Source organism: Helianthus annuus, chromosome 7, assembly GCF_002127325.2.
Source record: "Helianthus annuus cultivar XRQ/B chromosome 7, HanXRQr2.0-SUNRISE, whole genome shotgun sequence".
In the NCBI taxonomy this organism is placed as follows: Eukaryota; Viridiplantae; Streptophyta; class Magnoliopsida; order Asterales; family Asteraceae; genus Helianthus; species Helianthus annuus.
Window position 1 is genome coordinate 137,393,841 of NC_035439.2, and position 18,687 is coordinate 137,412,527.

Sequence of the window (18,687 nt, forward strand, 5' to 3'; positions counted from 1 at the left end):
ATGAAAAGTTTAGGCTCAAAGGGGTTTTCTAGGGGGGTTTTGGGTAGGTAAAAAAAAAAAAATTTGAAAAATAATGGTTTTGAAAGAAAATAGTTAGTCCTAATGCCTCCATCATTTACTTACTTGGGTTTAAGTTGGTAAGGACCGGGAATGTATCGTCGTGGCAAGTTCTAGATTTGTAAAGACCGAGCGGCTATTCACACAAGAAACGAAAAATGAGCATTTAATCTAAATATGTGTATTTTTATGCTCAATAAAGGCTCAAAACTCACTTTTTGTGGGAATGGGTTTTTAATGTGACCAAGCATATATAATCGAATTTTAGCTAGACTTGTTATACCGGTTCATAATTTTCTTATGTTAGTTCTTTTTATCACGACGCTATCGGTTGTAAGTTTGTAAAAATATAACCCTTTTATAACTTGTTATTCCCAACTTAAACTAAGACAAGTAAATAAAAAAAATGAAAAAGTTTTTGAAAAAATTTGGGGTGTTTAGCGGTTCCAATAGAGTTTTGTGTAAGGCTTGTTTTAGGATTTTGCAAAATTCCAAGGTTTTAGCATCCCCCCCACACTTAAATTACACATTGTCCTCAATGTGTCCAAAAATAAAGCTTTTGGTTGATTAGAATATGTAAAAGTGTGTTTAAAAACAAAGATTTGTGTTACTGGCGCTCTGGACACGGCCCCGTGTTGACCGGGCACGGCCCCGTGGTCAAGTGCCCGTAACAAAAATTATAGAAGTGAAACAGAAGCCTGGACACGGGGGCGTGTTCGCTGAACACGGCCCGTGTCCAGTTACCTGAACTGGGTGATTTCCTGCAGGGGGCTCAGCACGGGGCCGTGTTGGTTGGGCACGGCCCGTGTGGAGCCTTCTGTTATGGAGATTTTTGTCGGTTTGTTCTGTTCTTCTGCATGGTTCCATTTTTTCTCGTTCCCTTTTTCATCCATTACCACCACGAGTCCATAAATCATAAAAACCATCATAACATTGCTAATAGAGAGATTACATAAATATAGTTAATTAACTAAGGGGTACATAAGGTTATCATAAAGGTTCTACTTATTTATGAAAATTTCGGGAATAGCTTCCCGATGTAGAAACATTCTTCAGCCCATGGCTCCTAGGTTTTCACTCAAAGCCATTCTTCTATCTCCCTTGGGAGGTAGAAGGTAGCCTCATTCTCGTCGGTATCTTGAGGAGGAGCGCTTACCGGGATTCCTTGCACTACCCTTGGTTGCGGTACTTGGTGCAAGGCGTGCCATTCTGCTGGGATGATAACTTCGGGTACCACATTCCACGCCCTGTGTGTAATCACCGGAACCAAAGGCGGGGAAGCAAGAAGGTTTAACCTTTGGTGCAGAAGGTTTACTTCTTGCAGGCAGCCCTCCAAACCTATCGTCAGATGATTAACGCGGTCCACTAAAGCTTCTTCTACACTTGTCAATTCGTCCACGGCTTCCCTTAAAGCGTAAACGTAGTTTACTAGGGAATCCTCTGCGGTGGACGATCTCCTTCCATTTCGGTTATTCCTTGAAGATGCTCCGCTGTTTCGGCTGGCCATTTTCTGCGAAATAAGCCGAGGATAACTAAATTTTTGCAAAACAGTACCTCGAACACGGCCCCGTGCTCAGTGAGCACGGCCCCGTGTTCAACTGTCTGCAGGAATTTTTGTCTAATGGTTCTAGGTTTTTAAATTATTTCTATATACTTTCGTCGTGTTATGAGCTTAGATAATTTTAAAAACAAAGTTATAGAACTAACTTTAGACAAGAATCCATAGCGAAAATTCCTACAAACCTTGCATAGAAGGTTGGAATCATGGGTTTCCAAGCTTCCATGGAGGTAGGGTTTGAAAAAATTTTTGGAAGAAGAGGAAATGAACAAAAGTGGAAAAGACAAGATGGTCCTTAGGAACCTTCTTTTGGTACTTACCTAGGATGGTATATGTGAAGATTCCAGGGATCTCTGCTTTGTGGAGTGGTCAAAAATGAGCAGGATTCAGGCTGCATTTAAAGAAAACGACAGCACACTGAACACGGCCCCGTGTCCGCCGGACACGGCCCCGTGTGCAGAAAAATCCTGACACATTTTGTCCGTATTCTGACAGAATCAGCAGAAAATCTTCTGAGCGAACACGGGGTCGTGGTGACCGGACACGGCCCCGTGTCGGAGGGCTGTCTTATGGAGTTTTGTCTTTTCTAAGGAGCTAACTTGTATCGGGTGGCTCCTGACTTGTTGGAACAACCCCAAAGTGCCTAAGATACCTTAATTGTCCTATACTAAGGCGAGAACGCAAGAGGTTGTCGGTGAGGGTAATTCCTATTTTCATTCTAGGTGGACAAGTCCAACCCTTTCCCGGGCTCTCGTTAAAGAAGGTGTATGCCGAATCGCTCAGGTCTATGTATGCATCGAACGAGGTCGATGGGGAGTCCTTCACGGCACAATCGGCACAGGGACGACTATCGTCCACGTCTTGTCTAGGAAGAAGGGTATTTTTGGGAGCAACGAGGTTGTCAGAATGCGGTTCCAACATTTCCTCATGGTCATCATCCTGGGATGGATCTAAGAAATCCTTCCTAAGTTCTTTTGACCAATTTAGAAGTAGTTCTTCTAGTTGAAATAGCTCGTCAAGGAGCATATCTCCTAGAATATCCGGTTGGGCGCATTCGAGGGAGAAATAATGTTTATTTTTACTTTCGCCCCTCTTAAGGCTACAAGGAATTGGTGGGTCTATATAGTGTGGCCTATAAGTGAGGAAGAAACATTTTAATTCCTCGTGTTCGCCTCCACATATTTGACACCACAAACCATAAGAGTGCCGAAAGTAAAAAGAATCACTATTACTCATGTTTGTATCAGAAGTTACCAACCGCCGGGATCAAACGGTTCTGTTTTCAGTAACTGAATCTTGGGCACGGGGGCGTGTTGAGTGGACACGGCCCCGTGTTCAGCCTACTGTCTGATATAAAACAGGATTGCCAGTTCCAATGATTGGGCACGGGGGCGTGTTCAGCGGGCACGGCCCCGTGCTGAGCTCTGCAGAAGCTGAAAAATCTAAAAAAAAAATCCTAAAAATTAAAGAAAAATAAAAAGATGATTAGGCCGTTGATTCCTAACTTTCTTAAAATCCTTGTGTCCCCGGCAACGGCGCCAAAAACTTGATGCGTGTTAGTGTATATATGTTTTTAGATGTTTATTTAAGCCCTTTTTACACTTTTAGCCAAGTTTTAAATTTATAAAACACGATATTTACTAACACTAAGCACACATATGGGCAAGTGCACCCATCGTGGACGTAGTATAGTGTTGGTAAGATACCGAGGTCGTCCAAGGACACAAGAGCTTTTAATACCGGTTTATCCTCAACGTCTAATCAAATCAAAAAGTTAGAAAAATGTTTTAAACTAAGAAAAATAAAAACTAACTAAATGCTGAAAAATAAAATAAATAAAAACAGATAGACAAGATGAATCACTTGGATCCGACACGTGTATTAGTATAACCTTTGATTATTTTCGCACTTTTGCACTTGTTTAAGAGATTATCTTAGTTATTGTAGTAGGCCCCTCTTTTGAAGGCGACGTTACCCTCAACCCAGTAGTTTGAGTCAGCAAGGATACAATCCTAAAGGGTCGGATTATTGAAAGATAATGAATTAAGTTATTAATGCAAATTATGGTAGGCCCCGCTTTTGGCGGTGACGTTACCCTCGGCTAAGTAGTCTGAGTCAGCAGGGATACAGTCCTAAATAGCCGGGTTATAGTATTAATAGTAGTTAGCTTATGAGGGGGTCAAAGAGTTTGGATCCCCGCCATCCAATACCTATGGGCATTGAAGGAGATCCTACTAAATTTGACCCAGGTCCCAAGCAGGACCTCTAAACGCTGAACAAGGGCAAGACCTTTACCAAACCGTTCCCTTAACCCCCGACCAGGTAGCCAACATACCTCCATATAGACCGTGGAGATATGAATGGTGAAAATCTTTTATTTTATATAGACAGTAAAATAATGCCAAGACACCACGGACAAACGATAAGGAAAGATCACCTTCAACATAAGTAACTAGTTATTAAAGTCATTAATACAAAACCAAATAAAAAGTGCAAAAGATTAAAAATAAAAAGTATTATACTAAACACTTGTCTTCACCAAGTGATGTAAGAGACTTAGGCAAACATGGCCTTGATTGTCAAGAACTCTTACGATCAATCTTGGATCCCGAGACGACTCACACACTCTATGATGGACAATGGATGATGGTGGTGGATGATGGTGTTATGGTGATGATGGGTGGTGGATGAAGTGTGAGAGAGGTGGTGTGCCAAGGGATGAGAGAGAATGAAACCAAGCTCCTCTATTTATAGGCTGAACAGAACGCTGGACACGGCCCCGTGTCCGCTGGACACGGCCCCGTGCCCGTCTGACAGTCTCTCTCTTCATTAATTGTAATTGCGAATTACAATTAATGCGCCTGCTGTACTTTCAACACGCCCCCGTGTCCGCTGGGCACGGCCCCGTGGTGAGCAATGGAAGCTTCTACTGGTTTGTCTTTTCTGCTGCTTCCTGGGCACGCCCCCGTGTTCACTGGACACGGGGCGTGTTCAGACTTCTGTTCTCTTCTCTTTGTCTTGGGAGGTGCCGTTGAGGGTCCGGGCAGTTTACTTTTGTTCCTTTTCTTGTATTTATGGTAGAATTAGTGGTCTTTTTGCTTCTTTTGTGATTTTGAGCTCATTTCATCCTGAAAATACAAAAGGAAGACAAAAACACTCTTTTTCCAACATTAGTACTTAAAAAGGGTTAGTTTTATGCCTTAATTGATGTGTTTTATATGTTGCATTTTACACACATCAACACACCCGGGAAAAACATGGAGAATATACAAAAAGGTATGTTTTTTCTTACGTATAAAAGTTTCTTTGTTACATTTTTTTAAAATCTAATATTTATGTACTTGCACTTTGTAAAAACATTCTAAGTTGACAACGATTCGAGTGGGCACAACCGGAAAAAACATGGAGAATATACAAAACTGTTTTAGATGTAATCTTTATGAATCTAAATAATATATATGTTTCGATACCTTAATGCTAATTATTAAGGTTCTAAATACTGACACCGGATGCTAACACGGGCGGGCCAGCAACGCGAACAAGAGGAGGTAAAAAGGTTTTAAAATTAGTCTTTTTTCTTTATATTGTTAAGACATATATTTTGTAAAGGGTTGTTAATAGTTTCCGATTTATATAAAACTCGTACGGATGTAGGTAAGCAAGCACATCGGGTAAAGAAGTTGCAAAAAAGAAAGCTAATAAGTACGTACAAACGTTTTTTTTTTTCTTTTGGTTGTTTTATAATTATGTTTTATATAAATAATAAAACAAAGTTGGTGTCTCAGTTTCACCAGACAGTGATTTGGACACACCCGGGGAAAACATGAAGAAAATGAAAAAAGGTATGTTTTTTAATTCTATATACATTTCTTCGTTACATTTTTTTATATATCTAATATTTATGTACATGAAAATGGTAAAAAACATTCCAGCTGATGGCGATGCGGGCGGGCCAGCAACACGTACTAGAGCAGGTACATAACTGTATTAGACGTCATCTTTAGGAATCTAAATAAATATATGTTTCAATACTTTTTTAATAAAATCTATATTTACAGGTCAACAATCACGGGCGGATAGCAAAACAAAGAAAATTGTGAAAAGGAAATTAATAGGTATGTACACACAACTTGTTTCCTTCCTTTATAAATTATGTAAATCATATCTGACAGTTGGTGTCTTAGTTTCAGTCGACAGCGACTCAGAGATGGCTGGAGATTTCACCTTGGGTCACAAAGGCGATGCGGTCGAGCCAGAGAAGCATGCAACTGTGGTGAGCGAAACAAAAAAAGAAAAACATGAACGGGTGCTAAGGCGAAGTGGGAAACAACCAAAAAGCAATAAGCGGCCAAAAATAAAAACACGTTCAGCGCCTATGCAATTGTACAAATGCATCAAGTCTCTAACCAGTAATCAACAAGAGGATGTGAAGAGGATGGGGTTTGGTAAGATGCTATCTTTCAACATCAGTAGCATACCTGCAAAACTTGCACACTATGTTGTGGATCACTTCAACACAGAAGAAATGGCTATCGAGATGTCGTGCGGGTCAATAAATGTTGATGTTGAGTCTGTGCATGACCTTTTTGGAATTCCTAACAAAGGCAAAAACATGCAAAATGTAAGACCATCTGAGAAGCTTGATGTTGCTGTTATGGCATGGAGAAAACGATACCGTTCACGATTTGTGGCACCGACAAAACTGGCACAATCTATAGTCACAAGTGATGAAGACAATAGTTTCAATTTCCGACTAGACTTCCTGATGTTATTCTTAACCGTCATGGTTGAGTGTAATAGAAATGGGCGAATGAAGGAGTGGATTTTGAAAAGTTTAACTGGACATACGGATTTCAGTAAAATTAATTGGTGTGCCTATGTCATTCAGCAAATTAAATCTTGTAAAGATGGATGGAAGAGGTGTGATCCTGATTCTCCATTTTCCGGTCCACTCACGCTTTTGGCTGTAAGTGTTTTTCTGTAAGAAAACTTACTAAAAATATACCTATACAACATTTGTTTAGTTATCTTACCACTTTCAATTCTTTTTTTTTTCATTACACAGCTGTTGTACGTCGACCGAGTTAAATGCACCGGACTTGAAGTGGACCGGTCAATCAACCCAATCGTATTCTGGAATAAAAACGAATTGAAAAAGAGAGAAAGATTGGAGATAAAAACAGGTGGTTTTGGAAGAGGCAGCTTGCATGAAGTTGCTGTGGTTAAACGGGATTCTAGAAAAACTGAGTTACGAGTTAATGATGAAGTTCTTAATGTAAGATTACTAATCATAACCAGTTTCAGAATAATTATCTTCTTTCAACATTACTTACAAAAAATGTTTTTAAAAACTTTCTTTGTAGAATGAGATTGAATCTATTAGAAAACATTTGGATGTCATGGAAGCCAAAAAGATAACGGTACAAAAAAAGTTGGAGGTTTTGTTTAATGCTCATCCACGCAATGTGCAAGTTTAGAAATTGATACAACGGTATGAGAACATTGTTCACTCCAGGAAAACAACGGTGTGGCTGGTGCCTGATACCCCACAGAAAAAAAATTGCCGGGGTCCTCATGTCTCTCAAGAAGACAGTGCAAAACCCTGAAAATGATTACACAGAAGGTAATATGAATGACGGATAAATCACTACCTTAAATGTGTATTAACTTTTACTACAAACGGTAACTAATTAGTTTTTTTTTTGGGCCAAATGCAGAAGATCAAGATAATGCCGCAACTGCAGCTGAGGTGGCAAACGTTGATGGTATGAACTTTTTTGCATACCTACTTAAATTCAATCAATTTAATCTTACAAACATAACACAACCATTAAAAAGCCCTACATAAAATGTTACATTTTTCTGCAAATAAAAAAAAATGTAGCATGATTTAATTAAAAATAACGTAAAAAATTAAGGGCAAAAAGTAATAAGCCAAAAGTAAAGTTAACCGCCTTATGTATCTCCTAAAATGCAAACTAAACGTAAAATATATGTAGATGGGGGTGAGGGTGACAAAACACAAGAGAAGATACCAGATTCGCCAGCTACTACACAAAAAAATGGCACATGTGTAGTGACACGCGACGAAGAAAGTCAGGCAAAAGATCAAGAGAAGAAAGCTACACCGAGAAGTAAGTTCTACATGTTTTTTTGTTTAATTCAACCATTATATAAAACTCACGTATAACCTGTTACATGTGTACAAAAATTAAGAAGAACCGATAATACAGAAAAAACTAACACATACATGTATGTGTACATGTAAATGAATAGAATTGGACAGCAGCAACGAAACACAAAACATGGAAGAATTGCTTGATGGCCCTACCTTTGACCTACTCACACAAGAAACCGACCTAGGTAAGTCATGATTCCAAAAATAAAAAAAATAAAAATACCGTAACATGTGTTATTCCTGTACACAACAGATAATCAGAGATATAAAAACCAAAAAAAAATGTGCAGGTGCTGATGTCGATGAAACAAGGGATGCCATGAATCAAGAAGATAAAAAATCGAAAGAAGAAGAGACCAAGAATAAAATCAATGGTAAGTTCTACATGTTTTTTACTTCATTCCAAAATTATAATAAACTTATGATTTTTTTATTAAAACTAACAAACAAAAAAAAAATAAGCAGGCAAGGGAGCGGCTGAAAATGATATCAGAAGTAACGCTTGGGTAAAGGAACTTGAATCAAAACGAATAAAACCAATTGGTAGGTTCAACCGGTCATGCGATGACCATGATGACGGAATGGAAATTGAAATTACATCAGAAGAACAACATATATGGGATTTTCTGTTCGATATCAAATACTCAATGTAAGATTCCGTTTAAATTATAAAATACTAGTTGTTACATTAAGCAAGGCTTGGCTCTAGATAGATTACGGAATGTTTTGGTCCAAATAGAATGTTTTTTTACGACTACACTATTTTCTTTTAAATGTATAACAGCATACGTTTTTTCATAAACAACATACAGGCCACGGAAAATGGTCATCTCTTTGTCTAGCTGGGTAACAAGAAAATTTGGTGAATCTGCTGAGTAAGTTCAGTTATATAAAATATAAGTAAAACATAGTATTCGTAGATTTTTTATATCTAGAATTTAATTTATAAATTTAACATTATCTTGCGTAGAGATATTATATTCAAGAGTATTCACGGCACCGAAATCACAAAGATGCTGATGCGCACATTGAGGGAGGAAGTGAAGGTGTTCTCTGACGTGGTTGATGCTTGGGTAGATTTAATGAATTTTGAAGAAGTAGAAAGAACCAACGGCGACTTGATGCGTATTTATTTTAGAACAACTGTGATAGTGAGTATTCATCTTATATTGTTTTGATCTTTGTCTATGATTCTGAATTTATTAAGTCTTTTGGCTCTTGAACCAGCTTGCCTATTCAAAAGAATTTTTTTAATTATTGGAATTGGGGTCTTGCACCAGCTTATTGACACATCTTATTTGAAAAAAAAAATACAGGACAGCTGGTTATTGACAGATTCTGCTTGTGATGATGATGAACGTATGAAAACGTTCAGCGAAAGGGTGACGGATGCGGGCGCATATGAGTTCATTGGGTTGAAAATGGTTTTCTTTCCAATCCATGAGAATGATCAATATTACTTGATTGTCTTCGATCTGAAAAAAGGCGCAATAACCGTGATAGACCACAGGCCTGATCGCACACCCTTAGTTGGCATTAGGGATCATCAAGACTACTACATTAAAGACACACCATACAAAGTGGTTAGTCATTCTCTGTTCTTGTAAACTTCATGATGAAGAACAAAATAACTCATACCAAAACTGATTAGTATATTGTTTTTAACAGAAGCATATGATGGACGCTTATTTGGAGCTTTGCGAACATCCGGCAAAAGATGAAATCGCAGCAGCCAAGATTGAAAGGTGTAATATCAAATGGGCGACCCCTGCGCATCCAATGGATAGTGCGGTATTCCTTATGCAGCACATGTAGAAATTTAACGGCATCAATGAACCTTTTGAATGTGGTTTTAGCAGCCACTGGAAGAAAAAGCAAAAACAGATTCTTGCCCTCCGAAAAATATTCGCTACACGCATGCTACTCTCTAATGTGAATTTGATGAACGCGAAGGTTCGCGAGGCTGCATTATCAGTGTAAGCTTCTGCTAGTATTATGTTTTTGGTGGAGATCTTAAACAATATAACTCGTACTTTGCCAGTTGCCTATGTATGTATTTCACTATTAGTCTATGTCGTTGCTTTTGGAACAAATGTCTTTATATGTATGTTTAATGTTAACTTTTGGCGACCCATAAGAACACTAATGGAAAGCTTGACTAAGATAATTTCATTTGAAAAGCATACAAAAAAGATGTAGTAACAAAAGGTGTAAAAATGCAATATTTTCATATGATAACTTTTTTAATCACTTTGACAAATTTAAATAGAATATTATGACTAATATGTCTGTTATTTGTGGTAATAATTATCATTACAAGCTATTTTGTTACAAAAACAAGCTAATTTCTTAAACAGTCGTAATTATCATTACAAGCTAGTTTGATACAAAATAAAAACAATAGAAAAAAATACCTGTTTCGTTACAAAAACCAGTACAAAATAAAAAATGTAACAGCATATAGGGCAGACACAGCATATACTACTCCTAGTTAAAATATTTTTTGGGGCATTTTTATAAAGAAAAAAAAGTAGAGTCTTACAAATTAATGCTGCCAACTTGTAAGTGTCTAATCTATTCTGCACCAAAAACAAACACAAACCAACACCATATCCAATAAAATATATCATAGTACCGATTAAAATTATAATAATATATATAAACAAAAAGAAGTACAAAGGTGATATAAATCACCCAGTATAGGGAAACTAAATTGGACAAAAAGCAAGTATAAAGTACAATGTCAAATAATGTTTACACGAACCAAAGCAAAAAGCATAAAAAATTGAAAAAGAAAATGTCAACTTCTATCTCTATCTTATGCACATGCATCAATAGTTCTCTTGTGATTTGATATCTATAGTACAAGCATTTAATGAATCCCAATATTCTCTTTGTGGTGTAATAACAAGGCCCGTAATAACAATAAAATAAAATATATATACACCTATAACGTTGGGTGAACAAAAGGAGGGAAGAATCAAAAGTACAAAACTTTAAAGAAAGTTGTTACATCAAATGTAAAAGCTACTGATTGAAAGGCTGAGATAATTATATGTATGGGTAGCCTTATATGTTTTAGCCTAAGACCATAACCCTTATATCTATAATATAATTATGTTACAGGCCCTTATGTTACATTTCCCAATTAATTGCTTTAACACAAAAACAAACAGCAAAAAAATACTTAACTTCTATATTGGTTAGGGTATTACATTTAAGGCAACATTTAATGTTGATTTAAACTGATGTAAACAATCTAATTAATTTATCCACCTAACATCATTTGCTTCTGTATAAATTAGGGTGAAATGTAAACATTTGTTTCATCACTTGTTCCCCATAAAAGAAGTGAAAAAAAAAACCTTATTATGTCTAGTCCAGCATCACCATCCGACTCAAAACGGGTTACCAAACGATTGCGGAGAACTCTCTCATTTGAACTCCAAGCTCCAAAATCGGATGCCAACCCAGAGTGTTCTCAAATCACAAACACCCCTTCTCTTCCGACAACGCTGCAAACTGTTGAAGAAAATCTTGGTATCGATGCTAAGCTTATAAGTGACCTCCTTACTAACACTAAACCTGAAGGAACAACACATGATGAGATGTGCTTAGATGATGCACTTTTTGATGTTGACTGGGGATCATTTTACTTCACTACACAAGTTACCCCTGTCAAAAGCTCTTCAACTGTGTTGCTCGCTGACGAAGCTAAACCAGTCAATGCCACACAAGAGAACCCCCCGGCAGTTGATCCAAAGACTACCAATGATCCAGAAGATGATCCTATAAATGATGATTACTTGTGTTACTCACCAAACACTCTTATCTCGTGGGCCAATCACAACCCGTGGGAGAGTGAGCTTAGCCCAGAACCATTCAGCACTGAAATTCAATATGGCACTCCAGGATCGTTTCTTGACTAAAAAGTGGTGTTTACATCAAGTTGCTAGTATCGGTGTGAAAAAAAAATGTGCCCCAATTTTCCCTCTCTCATGCAATATAGGGGCTACTTTACTTATCCTATGTTGTTTACCATATCTAGTGTTAAAGTTATTATGTACTCAACTATTGAGTTAAATCTATGTTTTTCCAATCTATCTTATTCAAAAATTCGTGTCATTATTATATGATTTAAAAAAAAAAATTGATATCTTAAAAAAAGGGCATACATAGGTTACACACTTTAGGGAAAAAAAATAAAAGAGTCACGTGATCAAATCTAAAAAAACATACAACGTTGTTGGGGAAAAAAAGATATTCAAGGAACATTCAAACAAAGGCACATGATCAAACACACATAGAACAAAAATGTACAAAAAAATCTCACTGAAAAAAATGTATCTCGGATACACCAAAAATGTACAAAAATCAGAGGCAAAAAAAAATTGTAACATGGTAAAGACAAAAACCAAAAAAACACTAACATATAAAATTCTCAGATTCAAAACATCAAAAGTCTACATAAAATCTTAGGGGGAAAAATATAACATGGTAAAAACAAAACCCAAAAACCCATAACATAGAAAAATCTCAGATTCAACCAAACATCAACAAGTACATACTAGAAAATGTCATTAACATACTAATAAGCATAATGCAACTAAGTACTAACTATTTCTTAATGACAACAAACAATCCTAACAAGTAAGCTGCCAAACACTAACGCTAATATCAGTAACCATATAACCCTCTTCTTCTTCCGAATTTCTTGTTCGCGGGTAAACAGTTCAGCTTGCAGGTTGTTGATGTTCCTCAAAAGACCTGGTATGATCCTAGTTGACCGTAAGCACATCGGTGGGTCGACCCAACCAATGAAAGGGCAGTTGCTAGGCTACATTAAAAATAATGGGCATAAAACACGATTAGAACACACATTTACTTATTAAAACCAGGGTTCGAATTTTTTACCTTAAATGGACATGAATAGAACCTTCTTCCTGGGTTATCGTCAGTCCATGATGTCCGGATAACAGCCATCCTCCCACATGAACACCTTTTCATCTTTTTTGAGAGGTAGATGAATTGTATACGAAAAAGAGAGATGAGAAAATCATATATTTAAATATAGTTTGGGTAGTTGGAGATGGAGATAGTTGGAAGCCTGTAGTTGAAATGATGGATCTAATATAAAGATATGAACCAACCATTTGTGGGTCCCATTATAAATATATCCTTTTGTCATTACCCACGTCCATGTACTTCCTACTTTTTTTACTTTTCATTACTTTTTTTAACAATGGGGCCTACCCCCCCCCCCCCCCTAGGAAAAAGTTTACCACATATCTACTTGAATAAACCAAAAACAGAAAAAAAAAAAATAATAATACATCCCAACAAAGAAGTAACAACACACAAACTAGATAGTTTTTTTTTCCATTAGATATTACACCACAAAAAATTACAAAAACATTAGACACATAAATTACTCCTTAGATAATGTTGATAACCTGATACTACACCTAATTTCTAATTAACCTAAAAACATACATACTTAATCAAACACAACAACAACACCTAATTTCTACTTGAGCTTGTTCATGTGAACCATTTTTTGCACTTGCATGGGTTTGCTGGCACAGGGGAAACTGATATGTTTATTGGGAAATATGAATCCCACTCAATTTCACTCATCCACGAGACATCATCAACCCAATCGCTGGTTGTGGGATCTTCAACATCTCTTTTTGTTGGGTATATTGTAGGCTCACCCTTGGGCACTACTCTTGGCTCCATCTTGACTGTAGCGTTAACAGTAGGCTCGTTTTTCGGTATTGCTCGCGCCGTAGGCTTCACATCGGGTTCAACCTTTGGGGTCGAAAAACTACTTCTCTTCCCGCGGGGGTGCCCATCACTGGTAAAAATCTTCCTAAGCGTACGTATGGGCATAGCGGGTAGAGGGGTTGTTTCAGGAATATCGCCAACGCGGACTGGAGTCGATGCATACTTTCGAAGTCTCTTCCCAACATTAATGAACTCATTTTTTTCAGGCTTGAGATCGATCGCCTCAACATCCGGAACTTTGGAAACCAAGCATGGCCTCTTGTGCATTGTTATGCTTTGTGTGTGATAAGTAGGTAACAATGCTTGGGGGATATACACATTGGGGTATGCTGAAACTTATTTATAATGAAAAAAATAAAACTTTGGGGGAGGATGGTGGTGATTAGATATGAAAGTAAATGACAAATTAAATGCATCACCAGGTAAAAAGGAAAAAGTAACAAAAAGATACATCTTGTTGTATGTATTATGTAAAAATGTATCTACGGCTTGTGTTTTGTAAAAAAAACTACAAACAGAAAAAAAAAACAAACTACTATATGTGCTTAGAATTTTTTTTTTGTTACTGGCTTTTGTAACGAAAAGGGTCATTTTCTAACTAATTATATACGTAAAATGGATGTAACGACCAAAATATGTAACATGGTATAAAAAAAACCAAAAAATCCATAAGATTGAAAAATCTCAGATTCAAACACAGCAAAAAATCTACAAAAATACTCATGGTAAAAAAAATGTAACATAGTTAAAAAAAAAAAAAAAACTAAAAAATCCATAGCATAAAAAGGTATCAGCTTCAACGAAACATCAACAAGTACATACTAACAAAAATATCATTAGCATACTAACAAGGATAATCCAACTAAGTACCACCCATTTCTTAATCTCAACAAACAATGCAACGTTTACTTCTAACACAAAACATTAGGGATATCATTTCATAATGCAACTGATCAGTTAAACCATAGTCATTAAACTGAAAACCATACGACATACCAAACCCACATACATCCTAACATGCACACATATGCATGTGCATCGATTTTCAGATAATCTACACATGCAAACATGTGCATGTCCAAAAGGGGTGATCAAAGTTTACTTGCGCTCCACTAAAATGGATACCAAAAAGCTGGCGTCATAAAAGTTTTCAAAACACGCACAGCACACACATCAACATAAAAATACCAAATCAAGTGGACTCCTGACTCGCAGAGCTTGAGTCCTCGTCCTCGTCCTCGTTACCCGATTATTCTTGTTCTTCTTTTTCTTGCAATTTCTTGAATCATGCCCAGTCACGTACTTCATACAGGTTCGGCAAAGCCTGGGTGTTTTGGGAGGTTTGACAGCAGAGTTGCTCGTTCCATCCTGAGGTGCTCTAGACAATCGTCGGCGTTTGCCACGTCCTTTGTTCCTGATCCCGTCTGGATTGTTGAGAGTTACGTCCCCATCTAAAGAAACACCAAGCAATTCTTCAACAGCAGCATAGTTATCATTGTTGGCTTCGTCATCAACTGATCCTCCATTTAGTAACTTGCGTTTCAGTTCCTTTATCTGCTCAGCGAAAGAAGAAAGTCCTCCAACATCACTTCTTAATGCGTCCACACATTCAGTTACGATCTCAAGAATCTGACTTCTCGCAGCAGCTTGTGGACGAGTGTCAACGCCATATCGACTCTGAATAGAAAATAAACTTTTAGGAAGCACGTCCCTAGACCAACGCTTAACAACAAACTGGGCCGGGATTCTTTCAATATTGTTTACCCGGTAAACACAAAAAATGTGCCTACACAGATATCCAATACGGATGAAGTTGTTGCATGAACAGGATACCGACTGATTACTCAACTCAAGTTTAACCTACAAAAACACCAAAACACATAATTAAGCTTCTATGAAAAAAAGCATAATGAATAGCTTAAAACAAAAAATGCAACTATAAGGATACAGCAAAGTTACCGTGAATGTGTCGGTTGCATTGTTACGTTTGTCCAATTGATTCACATAGTAAACACAAACATCATCACAATCCTCCGTGTTTACAATGTAACAAAACAGCTTCCCCTTGTATATCTCTTTTCTTACTTCTGTGGAAATTGCATGTGTATACAACTCAAAAGCATGCTTCTCAATAGCTAGGTCAGTACTGTCCATGAATACACTAGATGAAGTTTTAAACTCTGCAACACGTTGCCTGTAACGCTGATTGTCTATCCTAGTTTCGTAACATAGCATGAACTGAACTAGTGTGTTAGCGCTAGAAGAGTTGACCTTGAAGCTTGAGTTAGAGCTTTCACATCTTGATGTAGTCTTCATCAGACAACACATTGGGATGTCACGGAAGTAGGCAGGTACCCATTGGTCCCTAATTGAGTACATGTCATTCAACCAGTCGTGATCTTGTAACCCATATTCCTCCATCAAAAGTTGCCAACGCGTCTCAAATGTAGATGGCTTCATGTGAATACTCCACACCAAACGATGCATCAATGCTCTTAGCTCAGAGTTTTGTAACAGGTCTCCAGCAATCTATACATATGAAAACACAAAAACTGTTAAAATAAATGAAACAAAAAAAAATCTTCTCAAAATAGATTCATAAATTGATAAAACCTTGGTGGGAAGTTTCTTCATAATATGCCAAATGCAAAGGCGGTGCCGAGAGTCTGTGAAAACCTCTGAAATGGCAGCTTTCATTGAAGGGTCCTGGTCCGTTAGAACTAACTTTGGTTGCTTCTTGTGTGCCTTCAGAAATGATTCAAGTAACCACTTGTAAGACTCAGTGGTTTCATTGAATAACAAGCCAGCACCGAATGTCACACATTGTTTATGATTATCAACGCCTGTGAAAGGAACAAAAATCATGTTGTACCTGTGCGACAAAGGAAAAAAACAAAAGTTAATAATATGTTAAAGGGGAAAAAAGTGCAACTATCCAAAACCTTACTTGTTAGTGTGATAAGTCGCATCAAAAGCTAACACATCCCCAAACACGTCGTAGTTTATCTTGGAAATTTTGTCTGCCCAAAAAATCGATCTGAATTGCCCTTTCTCAACAACAAACTCATAGTAAAAGTCTGGTAAGCTCTCAGATCTTTCTTTGAGACGATCTATAACAAGTTGCGCATCACGATCGCCAATATAAAGCCTAACCGACTGGCTCCAGTTCTTAAAATCAGTTGGCGTGCCACGTACATTGTGATGTCCACCCATCAGGGACACTAAAACTCTATGAGAAATAATCGGACCAATTCTGTTCAAACTCATGTTATGGATAAACTGTTTGGATGCAAATGGTAGTTTCCTTGAAATCCTACTTAGGTCACGATTGAAACGCTCAACAAACGGATGATTATGGTGCTCATTGAACCCTACCACTGTGCACGTAGAGCTGCCCTCACAAAACTTAACCAGTATACTAGCCTTGCAATCTGTCAATGTGAAATTACTTTGCCTAATAGTCAAGCTTGAATGCTCCAAAGTATCAGTTTTACGCTTAATCTGTGGTTTTGAATATTTAGTACACCTTATGTACTGGTGAGTGACAACCCCCTTCCATCTCTTGGTTTGCCCCTTACGAATAGAAAACCCAGAATACACAGCATAGTCCTTGTACATACTGAACACATCCTTCCACGTTTCATAAACAGAACCAACAACAGGCTTTAAAACAATAGGAACATTAGGACACCACATTCTAGTCCCATTGGGTGTGTGGTGAACATAAAATTCCTCGTCCGCATGAACACCTAGAAAAAAGGTATTGTTTAATAAATTATAACACGTATAGGTTAAAAAACAAATTTACTTGTAACATGAAACCTAACAAACTGATACTGTAGTTTCCAAAAATACAACATTAACACGTTTTCCAAAAAATTCAAATAAAACGTGGAAGTACATTTTATTGATGACGCCAAAAAGTGTAGATGCTATTGCATTTTTTTATGTAACAAAAAGAAATCTCGAGTGCTTTCACGTTCCAAAAAATATAAAAAACACTGGTGGAAATGTTTGGGCGACCCTGTAGCTTATGAGCTCCATGAGATCACACGTTATTCAAATGAACGAAGAGTGTGGCTAGTTGTTAACGATTAAGTTTTCTCAACTTTTTTATGGAAAGATTGAGCAAATTTGGTAGTCAGTAAGATGTAGTGACCATATGTCATACTTTGTTAACGTATCCTTACTAAATTATTATTATGGTATGCGATAGTGTCACCTTTTCAATACATACTATCATATATAACCTAACCATAGTACCAAGTTCAAGTCCTTTGTTTCATAAAAAAAGTAATCTCGAGTGCTTTCACGTTCCAAAAAATATAAAAACTTAATACAAGTGTAACGACATGTTTTCTAAAAGCTTGTTTCATAAAAAAATGGTTACACTTGGTTTTACCTTGAAAAAAATTACCACATTTTCAACCAAACTACCCAAAACATCATCTGTTTATAATAATAATAATAATAATAATAATAATAATAATAATAATAATAACAATAATAAAAATAATAATAATAATAATAATAATAAATAATAATAATAATAATAATAATAATAATAATAATAATAAACTACAAACATTAAAAAAATGGGGTGTTACAATAAACCTATAGATAAAAATTCATGGTTTCACATAAAACAATGACCTGTGGATAGCAACTGCGTAAAAGTACAATCTTGAACACCATCTTCATCATCATTTGGTCCATTTTGATTAGAAGTGAGGCTACACATAAAAAAACAAAAAAAAAAAAATAAGCAAGAAGAATCCAATGAACATCTAAACAAAGAAATCCTTAATTTACAGAACAGAAAAAAATGAACCAAAATGAATCGAACGAAAATCTACACAAGCATTTAAAGCTGTACATTTAATGAAACAGAAAAAAAAAATCACTCACGTGGAATCTCTGAAGAAATAGGTTCAGGATCTGGTGAAACTCTACCCTCACCCAAAGCATCTTCATCTTCATTAAATGCAAAATGAAGTGAAAGATTATGTGGGACAACATTTAAGGGTGAACCGGGATCATCATTGAGGTTGGGTAACTCCGTACCGCCGGCAACAGTTCGATGTTGTTGGTTGTTCGAATCAACCAT

General features: G+C 36.9%; 1 protein-coding gene across 1 annotated transcript; it reads right to left on the reverse strand.

The window, feature by feature from the left end:
- Positions 1-14,753: 14,753 nt before the first annotated feature.
- LOC110893112 (protein FAR1-RELATED SEQUENCE 5-like) lies at positions 14,754-18,687 on the reverse strand. The gene is made up of 6 exons (XM_035975053.1): positions 18,485-18,687; positions 18,234-18,313; positions 16,528-17,329; positions 16,194-16,452; positions 15,540-16,109; positions 14,754-15,440 (listed from the first exon to the last, which is right to left on the reverse strand). The coding sequence occupies exons 1-6, from the start codon at positions 18,685-18,687 to the stop codon at positions 14,754-14,756; spliced, it is 2,601 nt and encodes an 866-aa protein (XP_035830946.1).